The sequence below is a fragment of the Silurus meridionalis genome, chromosome 8, assembly GCF_014805685.1.
Source record: "Silurus meridionalis isolate SWU-2019-XX chromosome 8, ASM1480568v1, whole genome shotgun sequence".
Taxonomy (NCBI): Eukaryota; Metazoa; Chordata; class Actinopteri; order Siluriformes; family Siluridae; genus Silurus; species Silurus meridionalis.
The window spans coordinates 6,985,791-6,999,074 of record NC_060891.1 but is presented as its reverse complement, the minus strand read 5'-3'; the positions used below and the strand labels follow the sequence as shown (position 1 = coordinate 6,999,074).

General features: G+C 46.4%; 1 protein-coding gene across 1 annotated transcript in view; it reads left to right on the top strand.

Moving 5' to 3' along the window:
• Positions 1 to 13,284, top strand: part of LOC124389836 (ryanodine receptor 3-like) — a 462,748-nt gene that overhangs the window by 372,564 nt on the left and 76,900 nt on the right. The window contains exons 74-77 of the mRNA XM_046855362.1: positions 44 to 140; positions 3,186 to 3,289; positions 3,451 to 3,502; positions 3,611 to 3,664. Coding sequence (XP_046711318.1) covers positions 44 to 140; positions 3,186 to 3,289; positions 3,451 to 3,502; positions 3,611 to 3,664 — 307 coding nt within the window. The remainder of the gene's footprint in view (positions 1 to 43; positions 141 to 3,185; positions 3,290 to 3,450; positions 3,503 to 3,610; positions 3,665 to 13,284) is intronic.

Sequence of the window (13,284 nt, the reverse complement as noted above, 5' to 3'; positions counted from 1 at the left end):
TAATCATAATAACCCTGCTTAATCTTTAATCCTCCCACCTTAGGCATCGCTCTATTAACCTGTTCCTCACGGGCTACCAGAGAATATGGATAGAGACAGAGACATACTCATTTGAGGAGAAGCTAGTGCAGGATTTGGCAGTAAGTACCTTTCAGAACAATTGATTGGTAGTTTTCTGTTCTGTGAGCAGACCTCATCTGGCACTAGCTATGTGCACTACAAGCTCAATTTTCAACGGAGCTAAGGTCACTTGGGATTTTTGTTTAAAAACAATTTAACTAAAGAGTACAAAATAAGATTTTATTAAATGTATTTCTAGTTTCAGCTTTTAAAAATCAAGCTGCAATTATTATAATTCTGCAATTTTCATTTAACACTATGATTAAAATGAATTTTAATCATGATCTACATGCTCTACTACATAATCTTGATTTTCATATCAAGATTCACGTAAGTTCTAAATAAAAAAAAGTAGAATTCATACCAATTTTTCTATTATATTATCTTTTTAATATACCAGTATATTGAATAATTACTTATAAGTGTCTGGCTTACAGAGTATAGTATTTGAGTCTTTATCCACCTGGGTTGGAAATTCAAAGCACAGTATGATATTTTCAAAACTAAGATTATCTAGTTGTTTAGATAAGTATTTTGATTACACAGTCAGAAAGACAGATATGTAGATACAGTATCTCACATTTCAGTGACTATTTTAGTATATCTTCGCAGGGGACATAGAATATGAAACCTTGACATATTAAAGTATATCCATTAGATATATAGAGTTTTTAATGTGCAGCTTGTATAGCATTACAGATCTAATGTCCTCTAAAAATAACACAAATTACAGCCATAATTGTCTAAATAACTAACAAAAGTGAGTACACCCTAAGGGAACATGTCAAAACTGTCTCCAAACTGTCAATATTTTGTGTAAGCAGCATTGTTATCTAGCACTGCCTTTATCCTCCTGGGCATGGAATTCACCAGAGCTGCACGTGCTGTTGACACCTTGGTGGTGTGTTTGGGGTCATTATGCTGGAAAACTGCTGTTCGACCCAGTTTCTGAAGGGAGGGCATCATATTCTGCTTCAGAATGTCACAGTACATGTTGAAATCCATGTTTTCCTCAATAAACTACATCTCCCCAGTACCAGCAACACTTATGCAGCCCCAGACCATGATGCTACCACCACCATGCTTGACTGTACAACTAGGATGTCCCCCCACATGCTGGACACCATCTGAGCCAAACAAGTTTATCTTAGTCTCATCACTGCACAGGACATGGTTCCTGTAATTCATGCTCTTTGACAGGTTGTCTTTAGCAAACAGTTTGCAGGCTTTCTTGTAAGTCAGCTTCAGAAAAGGCTTCCATCTGGGATGACTCACGCTGTCTGAGATCCTCCAGCACTGCTCGACTGGTACCTCCTTCTCTCAGAATGAGAGGTAAGTACACTTCAAGGCTCTTCTCTGTTCTGGCACCGAGATGGTGGAATGAACTTCCCTAGATGTCCGTACAGCAGAGTCCCTGACTATCTTCAAGCGACGACTGAAGACTTACCTCTTCCTGAAATACTTAAATTAGCACTTCCAAGGTTGTAAATTTCAAGGGTTATATTTATATTAAGTTTGTGATCTGGCGTACCAGTGTAGATTTATTCATTACTAGAGTCTCAAAGCACTTTTGTATGTCGCTCTGGATAAGGGCGTCTGCTAAATGCCGCAAATGTAAATGTACATGTAAATGACAGCAATGCAAACTGACTTGTTGCAGTGTATGGTTTGAGCACTGACAAGCGGACCTTTCAATTCTGTAACCTCTAAAGAAGTTCTGTCAGCACTTAGTGTCTTTTAAAGCCAGCTTCTGCACCTGACGCACAGCACAAGGACTTAACTTCATTGATTGACCCTTGTGAGGCCTGTTCCGAATGGAACACATCATGGAAAATTTCTGTATGACCCTGTCCACTGTATGGTAACTCCATTTCAGTGTTCTTTTAATCTTCTTATCCAATCTTACTATAAACTAGGCTATCTTTGTGTAGAGCAACAATTCTAATTCTTAAATCCTCAGACTTTTCTTTGCCATGAGGTGGCATGTTGAATATCCAGTGGTCAGTATGAGAGAAGTATAGCACCAAAAACAAAAGAAAATAACCAAATTGTAACTGCTCTAACACAAGATACACAAATGTGTGTGGTCCTGTCAAGCAGACAAAAACATGAACATGACAAATAGGACATGTGGCTTTGCATGATTACATGATGTACAGCTGTTATCACTTAGGGTGTACTCACTTTTGTTGCCAGCTATTTTGGCAATAATGGCTGTATATTAAGTAAGTTTTAGAGGACAGTAAATCTATACTGCTATACAAGCTGCACATTGACTAAAATATATCCAAATTTTATTTTTAGAGTATTGTCCATTCAGAAGATATGCAAAATTAGTTACTGAAATGTGAGCAGTGTACTCACTTTTGTGAGAAACTGTAGTTCAAAATAAAGGGGGCATTTTAACAAGACCTTGCTTCTGTCCTTGTTTAATTTAATTGAAATTATTTTTAATTAAATTGAATTCATTTAATTGTGATTTTTTTTTTTGTTTTTTTTTTACTCTGAGATAACAACTTCCTGCAACTTGCTTGACAGCTTATATAAATGGATGTCAGTGCATGTCATAATGTTGTGTGTCTGCTCTCTCCACCCTGTGTGGTAGTTCCAACCAGTAAATGGTAATTTTAACGTTACTGGCAAAAATATTTAGAGAGATTTATTTAGCAGCATTGCAGTGGCATTGGTTGTTTTATGAGAAGTTCATTTTATTCTGAATAATAAACCAAAATAAAAAAAATTGTTGAGTGTTTTGAAAAAAATTGTGAGTATGTGGGTTTCATGTATGAATTTAATTTGTTGCTTTCATGCATGTCATTTGCTTTTGCTCCATGCTTCACTGTAACAATCGGTTATGTTAATACTGTCTGCTCAATATGTGTTTTGTGTGCATTTGCTGGAGTAATATAAATAATGTTTCCTAATTAGATTTCCCAAGCGCTCTGTATGCCCTGCTACATACTGTCAATTACATTACTGACTTTAAGTACCTTTAGTTGAGTTGCATACCTGTTTAATCTAAGTAATTGGTAATATAAAATGCTTAGTGATGTGTTTATGTGTAGAGGACACATAAGGAAGAAGAGGAAGAGGAGGTAGATAAAATACATCCTGACCCTCTTCATGAACTTATTCTGCACTTTAGTCATAATGCTTTGACAGAAAGAAGGTAAGACAAATGTTTACATACACACAAACAGAAAATAGACACATTCTTCTGCAAATATGCATACAGATATGTGGTGTGCAAATCCTCTCTCACGCTTAGTACTTAGTATGTATTTGAATGTGAATTTAAAGCATTTCCATTATTTTCCTCTTATATTTCAGTTCCCTAGAGGATGATTTACTATATATAGCATACACAGACATGATGGCAAAGGTACATATGTGTGCATTAAAACACAACCTTTTTTTAATGTTACACTGTATTTACCACAGTATTTCCCTGTAAAAAAAAAAAAAATGCTTGTGTTTCTGTTGGACTCAGAGTTGTGCTGAAGATGAGAACGAGGATGAAGAAGGAAAAGAGAAAACCTTTGAGGTTTGAACAAATTTTCCTTTTTGTATTATATATGCAAATAAGAATATATGAGTGGCACTTGTCAAAGGGTGGGATATAGTATTTGATCCCTTACCAAATTAGCATGAATTCTGACTCCCACAGACCCAAATTAGTTATGTCACTCTAGGAAAATGGGGGGCCACTGGTGGTCTAGTGATTAGGATGCGGCGCTCTCACCGCTGCGGCACGGGTTCGATCCCTGGTCAGGGAACCAACCCCAGCCACTCTTAGTGATAAATGTGGAGGGTTGCGTTAGGAAGGGCATCCAGCGTAAAAACGTGCCAAATCAAACATGCAGATGATCCGCTGTGGCGACCCCTGATGGGAGAAGCCAAAAGAAAGTTACTCTAGGAAAATGGGAAAATTCCAGCCTTGTGCAGGTCAACAATCTTGTCCCTGATGTCCTTTGATAACTCTTTGGTCTTGCCTATGGTGGTGTAGAGGTTTGAATAGAAGAGGTTGATTCTGGGACCGTCTCTAGGTTATGTATGTAACCGTAGTTCCCTGAGGGAACGAGACGCTGCATCGAAACGCTTTGGGAATGCGCCTGAGTGTTCATGCTCTGAATAACGTGTGTAATCAGTCAAAAATTGGACGCTGCCCGTCACCAATGAGGTGACGTCATGACCAGGAGTATAAAACGCATATGAGAGAAGCCAGCGGCAGCTTCTGTAAGGGAGAAGGAAGCACTGCAGGGGCGCCGGAGGTGTGGCATAGAGATGCAGCGTCTCGTTCCCTCAGGGAACTAGGGTTACATACGTAACCTAGAGACGTTCCCTTTCAGGAACTCGAGCTGCGACGAAACGCTTTGGGAATGAGTGTCCAATCACGCCAGACTGCCCAGTACCTGCCCAGTGTGTATGTGACCACAGCTAGAGGAGGACCGAGGGGCCAGGAGTGGCACTGCGGTCCAGGTTATAGAACCACACAAAGGTCAGTGGGGCGGACCAACCCGCAGCGTCACATATGTCTTGGAGGGGAACTCCAGAGGACCAAGACTTAGAGGCAGCCACACTCCGGGTGGAGTGAGCTCTGACCCCGAAGGGAGCGGGGAGACCAGAGGACTCATAAGATGACGTGATAGTGTCAACGATCCACCTGCTCAGAGTCTGCTCATTAGCAGGCAGGCCTCTCTTGGGATGGCCGTAGCAAATGAACAGCTGATGGGACCTTCTCCAAGGACCCGTCCTGCAGATGTAAGTGTCCAGAGCCCGCACCAGGGAGAGCCGGTTGAGCTTTTCCTGGTCTGGGGCCTGGAACGGAGGGGGATAGAATGCCTGTAGTCTAACAGGCTGTGGGACAACTGAGGGCACCTTGGGGATGTAACCCGTACGGGGTAAAGGAGGGCACCAGCCATACCTGGGGTAAACTCCAGGAAGGAGGGGGGCACAGACAAGGCCTGCAGGTCCCCTTCTCTTTTTATAGAGCAGATGGCCAGCAAGAACGCGGTTTTGATTGAAAGGTGCCTCCAATATGCCTCGGCTAGAGGCTCGAAGGGGGGCTCAAAAAGGGCCCCCAAAACGATGGCCAGGTCCCACCCAGGCACTCTAGGCCGTACCGGGGGCCTCAGCCTCCGGGTGCCGCAGAGAAAATGCGTTACAAAGGGGTCTCTGCCCAGAGATTGCCTGGCCACAGGGGCATGATTGGCCAAAATGGCAGACGCGAAGACTTTTAGGGTGGACGGAGCCAACCCCTTGGCGAACTGTCCCTAGAGAAAATCCAGCACTGAACCAACTGGGCAGTGGACTGGATCCAGCTGGTGGTGCTCACACCACGAGCAGAACAGGCGCCACCTGGCAGCATACAACCTCCTAGTGGAGGGAGCTCTGCAGTGGAGAATGGTCTCTACCACCTCGTGGAGAGACCAGAACCTCTGAGCCGTGCCCCCTCAGGGGCCACAGCCACAGCCTCCACAGCTCTGGGCAGGGGTGAAATACGGCACCCCCTAGCTGAGAAAGGAGGTCCCTCCTCAGAAGTATCTCCCACGGAGGGTGCTCAAGGAGAGCCACCATGTCCGCGAACCATGGTTTGCGCGGCCACATTGGAGCTACTAGGAGGAGACTGAATCCATCCCAGCGAACTCTCTCCAGAACTCCCGGAAGCAGCGCAACGGGGGGGAAAGTGTACAGACGCAGCCTCGGCCATTTCTGAGACATGGCCAGAGGGGCTGGAGGTGTAAGGGAGAACCAGAGGGGACAGTGCGATGTCTCTCAAGACGCGAACAGATCCACCTGGGCTCTTCCGAATTTCTCCCAAACCTGCTCCACCACATCGGGTCACCTGCTGCCTCGTTCAACCGGCCTGGGATGTAAACTACCCTCACAGAGAGGAGTTTCCCCCGGGCCCAAAGGAGGACCTGGTGCGCTAGCCTGCACAGGGGGCGCAAGCGCAGGCCTCCTTGATGGTTGATGTAAGAGACCACCGAGGTGTTGTCCATATGGACCAACACGTGGTGACCTCTGAGGTCTGAGAGGAAATGCTTCAGAGCTAGAAGCACAGCCAGCATCTCTAGGCAATTGATGTGCCACAGTAGATGGGCCCCTCCCACAGACCACTGGCGGAGTGACCACTCATGACCGCTACCCACCCTGTGAGGGACGCATCCGTCGTTAGCATTAAGCGACGACCGGGGACTCCCAGCACAAGGCCTAGACTGAGGAACTGGGGATCTCTCCAAACATCTAAGGCACGTAGGCATTGCTGCGTGACCTTGATGGTGCGGACGGGATTGCCCCTCCGTGAGAACCCGAGGGTCCTGAGCCACCACTGAAGGGGCCTTATGTACAGCAGGCCAAGTGGAATCACACTGGATGCAGCTGCCATAAGCCCTAGCAGTTTCTGGAACTGCTTGACAGTGAGAGGCTGCCCTTCTCTGACCTTCCCAACGGCCGCAAGGATGGCCACAATGCGGGCAGGAGAAAGCTGCGCACGTAAATTAGTCGATTCCCATATGACACCGAGATAGGTGGTTCTCTGTACAGGAGAAAGCACACTTTTCCCGGCGTTCAGCCGAAAACCCAAAGCCTTTATGTGGACGAGAACGACATCTCGATGCCGGACCGCCAGCTGCTCTGACTGAGCTAGGATCAACCAATCGTTGATGTAGTTGAGGATGCGGATGCCCTGAGACCTCAGGGGAACCAGATCCACACATTTCGTGAAGGTACGAGGTGAAAGGGCAAGGCCAAATGGAAGAACCTGAAGTTGGTAAGCTTCGGCCCTGAAAGCAAACCTCAGGAACCTCCTGTGAGAAGGTAGAACGGACACATGAAAGTACGCGTCTCTTAGATCTATTGTGACAAACCAGTCCTCGGATCTGATCTGAAGCACGACCTGCTTGATGGTCAGCATTTTGAACCTGAGTCACATGAGAGAGCGGTACAGTTGACGTAGATCTAAAATAGGACGCAACCCACCGTCCTTCTTGGGAACTATGAAGTACTGGCTGTAGAACCCGGACTCTCGTTCTGATGGAGGGGCCACCTCAATGGCCCCCTTCCTCAAGAGTGTCTACTTCCTGTTTCATGACCAGAGCCTGCTGTCATCCCACCCGAGTGGGAAGAACTCTGTGAAAACGGGGCGGAGGAGACCCGAACTGAATCGAGTAACCTCGCTCTACAGTACGCAGGACCCACCGAGACACATCTGGGAGAGCTTTCCAAGCTCCCAGAAAATGCCTCAGGTGTATCAGCCTCTCGAGACTGAGACTGACCTCCGGAACGCCCAGAGCCCAGGCAGCACCCTGAGACGGCTCTAGAGGAGGCAAGATCTCCTGGACCACAGCAATGCCGGGTGGAGACCAAGGAGAGAGCTCACTGGAGCTGGCCGTGCCCTGAAGCACCGAGGGTGGCAGGGTTAGCGGACCAGGTCCCTGAAGGGGCCAGAAAAAGGAAGCGGTGTGACACGCCCCTCCACAGCCAGATCCCCAGAAAGTTCCGTGTCAGGATCTTTTCGCCGAAGCCTTCCTGTTGGAGATGACAGCCCTCAGATCTGTCACCTCACGAGACTTCGACGCAGAGTGCCACGCAGGATTCCTCACATGGCGAGTCGCGACACTGAGTTTCTGAATCTCCCGATGGGAGCCCGCCTGAGCCCGCCGAGCAGCCCCCTGTGAGCGGCGTGGGAGGTAACGCTGGAATGCCACCGCCTGTTTCTTATTTTCCTGAAACCTCTCGACCACCGAATGTACGGAATCGCCGAAAAGGCCAGAAGGAGTCAGCGGAGCATCCAGCAATACAGCCCTGTCCCTATCAGACATGTCTGACAGTGTGAGCCACAGGTGCCTTTTTGTAGACACCAGGGCAGCCATAGACCAGCCAATGGCCCTCTTCTCCTTAGTGGCTCTAAGAGCCAGATCCGCCGTACGTCGCAGCTCATCAAAACATCCGTCCACAGCACCCCCCACATCCAATTCAAGCAGCAGGTCAGCCTGATATGCCTGCAACACCGCCATGGTGTGCAGGGAAGCAGCAGCTTGACCTGCTGAAGCATAGGCTTTACCCACGAGCGCAGAAGTATTGCGTAGGGGCTTTGTGGGTAACGTCGTGGTCCTAAGGGAAGAGACGACTCCAGGAGAGAGATAGGTGGCAAGTGTCTCTTCAACCTGAGGCATAGCCTCATGACCATATTCTTTCTGCCCAAAAATGTGGGAATACACAGTAGAAGTGGGGGTGAAGAGGCGGGCCGAGTAAGGTTTAACCCATGACCTGGACACCTCGGTGTGTAGATCTGAAAAAAATGGAAGACCACTATGCGGAGGTTGCGACACGGGTGTCAGAAAGCGCTCATCTAATTTACTAGATGAAAGCACTTCCTGCTCATGAGCCGGCCAAGTTATATCGAGCTTGGCAACGGCACGCGTTACAACCCTCCTCGGAGGAAGAAAGGCGGAGCCGCATGCGTTCGCGGCAGGGGGAAGAATCCGCCCAAAGGCATGCTTCCAAATCCTGCGAGTGAGCGCTAGACCGAGCAGGTGAGGCTGGAGATAACCCGTCTTGAAACCCTCTGCAAGTTCTATCTGCGAACCCCAGGATCTGGCACGATGGTCTGCCTTGGCGAGAGCGGGACCAGACCCGGAAGAAGTTAGAGCACCCATTGCATTGAAAAGAGCCGAGCGAGCGCGGAGCGAGCGCAAAGACATGCGGGCACAGTGAACACAATCGGCTCCCTCTTCAAGAACCGATCTCGCATGCTCCGCACCCAAGCAAGCAACACACAAGCTGTGTGAATCCCCCCCGTAATATAGCGGGGGCAAGGAGGAATGCACGACCGAAAACTGTGCTTAATTTTTCTGCTTGCTTTCATTATTTTCTCGTTTATTTTTTTTTTATTTTTTTATTTATTTTTTTTTTTCTTTTCTCTGACAGACACACAATATGACAAACAATGTCACACCAACAAACAAAGCGCTTTCTGAAAACACAGAAGCTGCCGCTGGCTTCTCTCATATGCGTTTTATACTCCAATTTTTGACTGATTACACACGTTATTCAGAGCATGAACACTCAGGCGCGTTCCCAAAGCTATGGACTATGGACTAGGATGTTTGCGAAAGATATTGATATTTGTGGTGAGAGTAGGGAGCAGGTTGAGAAGAGCCTGGAGAGGTGGAGGTACGTGCTGGAGAGAAGGGGAATAAAAGTCAGTCGGAGTAAGACAGAGAACATGTGTGTGAATGAGAGGGAGGTCAGTGGAGGGTTGCAGGGAGAAGAGGTGGGGAAGGTGGAGGAGTTCAGGTATCAAGGGTCAACAGTGCAAAGTAATGGAGAGTGTTAGAGAAGTGAAGAAAGGGGGTGGTCACGTGACCCTGAGCAAGATGGCAGCTTAAGAGTTTTGCTCCGCTTTAGAACTCCGTATTTTTTTAATTAAGCCCTATTTTCTGCATAATTTGTGCTATTTCGATAGCGTGGAAGGAGATGGAAGGTGGTGGGGATAAGGATTTTCCTATTTTCTCATCTACAAGGTCACAGAAAAGTAAGGAGAAGAAGAAAAACACGTCCGCACGTGATGGAGAAGGGGAAGAGGCTAGTGCTGGCCTACAATCGGACACTTCACTTATTTTGAGTGAAATTAGGGCTGTGGGCACGCGGCTGGACGGTATTGAGGGACAGTTAGGAAAAATTGCTTCCTCTGTTGCAGTCCTCGAGAATGCATTCGCTGCACTCACTGTACGAGTCGCTGACACCGAGACCCGTGTAACTGCAGCCGAGCAGCGGATCTCTGTAGTGGAGGATGCGGGGAGTGCACATAGCAATCAGATGGCTACTTTGCGTGCTACCGTGGAGCAACTGCAGGCTAAAGTGGATGATCTGGAAAACCGGGGTCGCCGTAAAACATTAGGATTGTTGGGCTTCCTGAGAAAGCGGAAGGCAGTGAATCTTTGACTACTTTCTTACAGTCTATGTTGCCGGTTTGGCTTCAGCTTCCCACAGGTTTCCCTGCTATCGAGATCGAGAGAGCGCACAGAGCCCCCCTTCCTTCTCAATTAACACCGAACGCGCCGCCGAGGAGTGTTATTGTGCGGTTCCTCCGCTTCCCAGTAAAAGAGGTGGTTTTGAGAGCTGCCAGGAAAACACCGGTAAACCTTAGTGGTGCCACCTTACGCTTTTTCCCAGATTTATCGGCGGAGATTGTGCGGAAACGGCGAGCGTTTGGAGGCGTGTGTAAGAGAATGGTGGATCGAGGGTTATACCGTGGCTTTGCTTATCCAGCTAGACTCCGCTGTTTACACAATGGAAAGATCATTCTATTCGACACTGTGGAGGCAGCTACTACCTTTCTGGACGCAGCCGAGTGATCTTTTGCTTTTCTGTAGACAATAGGATTATACCCGTTTTTTCCAATTCCTTCAATCATGGCCTGGGGATTATGGCTGGGGACTTTAACTGTGTCATGGATGGCGGGTTAGACAGATCATCTTTCACAAGATCATCTGCCCGTTCTTCAAGAACTCTGCAAAATATGTGTCACGCTTCAGGCTTAGTGGACATATTGTGGGAGCTGCACCCAGGGGTCAAGGATTTTACATTTTATTCCTCTCCCCATAATTCTTATTCCAGATTAGACTATTTGTTCTTGCCCTCCGGATTTGTTAATTGTGTGAGATCCTGTGTAATCGGTCCAGCAGTTCTTTCGGACCATAGCCCAGTGTACTTAGATTTAACAGGATTTTCAACCCCAAAGTCATCTTACTGGAAATTTAATAGTTCTCTCCTTAATGACAACGCATTCTGCCAGTTTCTAGAAGAGAAGGTATCCCAGTACTGGCAAGATAACGAGTTCTGTCCAGTGGACAGCACCACTAAGTGGGACGTGGCTAAGGCCACCTCAAGGGGCCACATTATCTCTTTTACCACGTGGCGTAAAAAACAGAAGGCAGAGAACAGGAAAACGTTAGAGGAGGAGGTTAAAAGATTGGAACTGATTCATAAACTTTCACCCACACAAAACAACTGGAATATTCTAATTGGTGCCAGGTCTAAACTAAACTTGAACTATTCGGAACATGTAAAAAAGTTAGTGATGTTCAGCAGGCAAAGATTTTATCAGTTTGGGAATAAACCCAGTCATCTCTTGGCATATCAGCTTAAATGTGAACAGGCTGAAAGGTCCATTAGGGCCATTGAAATCGCTGAAGGAGTAGTTTCACATGATCCTGCTGTAATAAACTCCAGTTTTAAAGATTTCTATGAGAATCTGTACACCTCCTCTTGCGCACCCCAAGACCCTGCCACGTTTTTGGATAGGATACCCCTACCCTCAATCTCAGACGAGGACCAGGCCTTTCTCAATACCCCTCTGACGAAATGTGAAATCTTTGCCGCTATTTGGTCTATGCCTAGTGGGAGGGCACCAGGGTTGGATGGCTTTCCTCCGGAATTTTACAAGAAGTTTTGGCATGTGCTGTCCCCTATTTTCATGCCGGTAGTTGATAGCCTTTTGCAAGACAGTCTTACTCCAGATTCCTGGAGGACTGCTTCTATTAGCTTGATCCTCAAAAAAGGGAAGAACCCGTTAGACTGTGCCTCGTATCGCCCAATTAGTTTACTTAATGTAGACTTCAAAATTGTGGCTAAAGCCTTAGCTCGTCGCCTGGAGAAGATTCTACCTAAGGTTATTAAACCAGACCAGACTGGTTTCATTAAATCTCGTTATGGCTCGGACAATGTTCGTCGCCTGTTGAATGTAATACAACATCTGACTGTAGATGGTGACCCGGCTGCTATAATATCTCTAGATGCAGAGAAAGCTTTCGACAGGGTTGAGTGGAGGTTTTTGTTTCAGGTGTTGGACAAGTTCAATTTGGGCTCTAACTTTATCAAATTGGTGAAGCTCCTTTACTCTAGCCCGTCAGCTGTGGTTAATACTAACGGTTTACTATCAGGTAGACTTTCGATCCAGAGGGTTGCCGTCAGGGCTGTCCCTGTCGCCACTCTTGTTTGCCTTATATATCGAGCCTTTGGCGGAAAGTATTCGCATGCATAGGGGCATCCAGGGGGTGATGGCGGGTGGGATGGAACACCGTCTTTCATTATATGCGGATGATGTTCTTCTTTACTTAAAGCAGCCACGATTATCCATTCCCAGTCTGTTGGAGACAATTCACCGTTTTGGTCAGTTTACTGGATATAAGATAAATTTTGGGAAATCCCAGGCCATGTTTTTAAATATTCCACAACCGGTTAAATTACACTGTCCCTTTCACATCACTGACTCTGGGTTTCTTTATTTGGGCATACACATAACTTCTGATTTAAAGGATTTATTCTCTAAGAACTACTCACCCTTAATGGCAAAACTTAAGCAAGACATGGATAGATGGGCCCCTTTACCAATTTCTCTCTTTGGAAGAATTAATACAATCAAAATGAATGTGCTCCCTCGTTTACTCTACTTATTTCAGTGTTTACCCTGTTACTTGGATCAGAACTTTTTTAAAGATCTGAATACAGCTATTGGTAGGTTTGTATGGAACAATAGAAAACCTAGGATTAAACTTGTTTCTCTTTTGAGGCCGAGGGAGTGTGGGGGTGGCTCTTTGCCCAATATGCAGCTATTTTATTGGGCTGCTCAGATTAAACAAATGCTTAGGTGGTTTTAAATGATACAGACTCCTTGTGGGTCAGTATGGAGTCTTTTGCGTGTGCGCCGAGACTGCTAACATCCCTCCCATTTATCCATAACTTCAAGGAGGTCCGCCCAGTAGCTGGGAATTTTTTGCTTTTGAACACTCTTTTGGCTTGGGATGATGTCAGAAGATATCTCAATGTCCCCAAGAATTTGTCCATGCGATCCCCAATTGTTTTGAACCCTGACTTCCCTGAATCGTTAGCCGGTATTGGCCTTCTGGCTTGGGCGGAAAAGGGTATATCTAATTTGGCTGATTTATTTACAGGGAAGGTCTTTAAATCTTTTGAGACACTTAGGATAGATTACCAAATCCCCAAAACAGATTTTTTCAGATTTCTCCAATTACGTCATTTTATTCAGTCTGAAGTGAGACAGGGGAAAATTCGCTGGGAACTTTCTGATGTTGAAGATTATCTTCTTCTTCTGGGGGCACTAAAGGGGCAGATTTCTTATCTGTATTCTTTGTTATC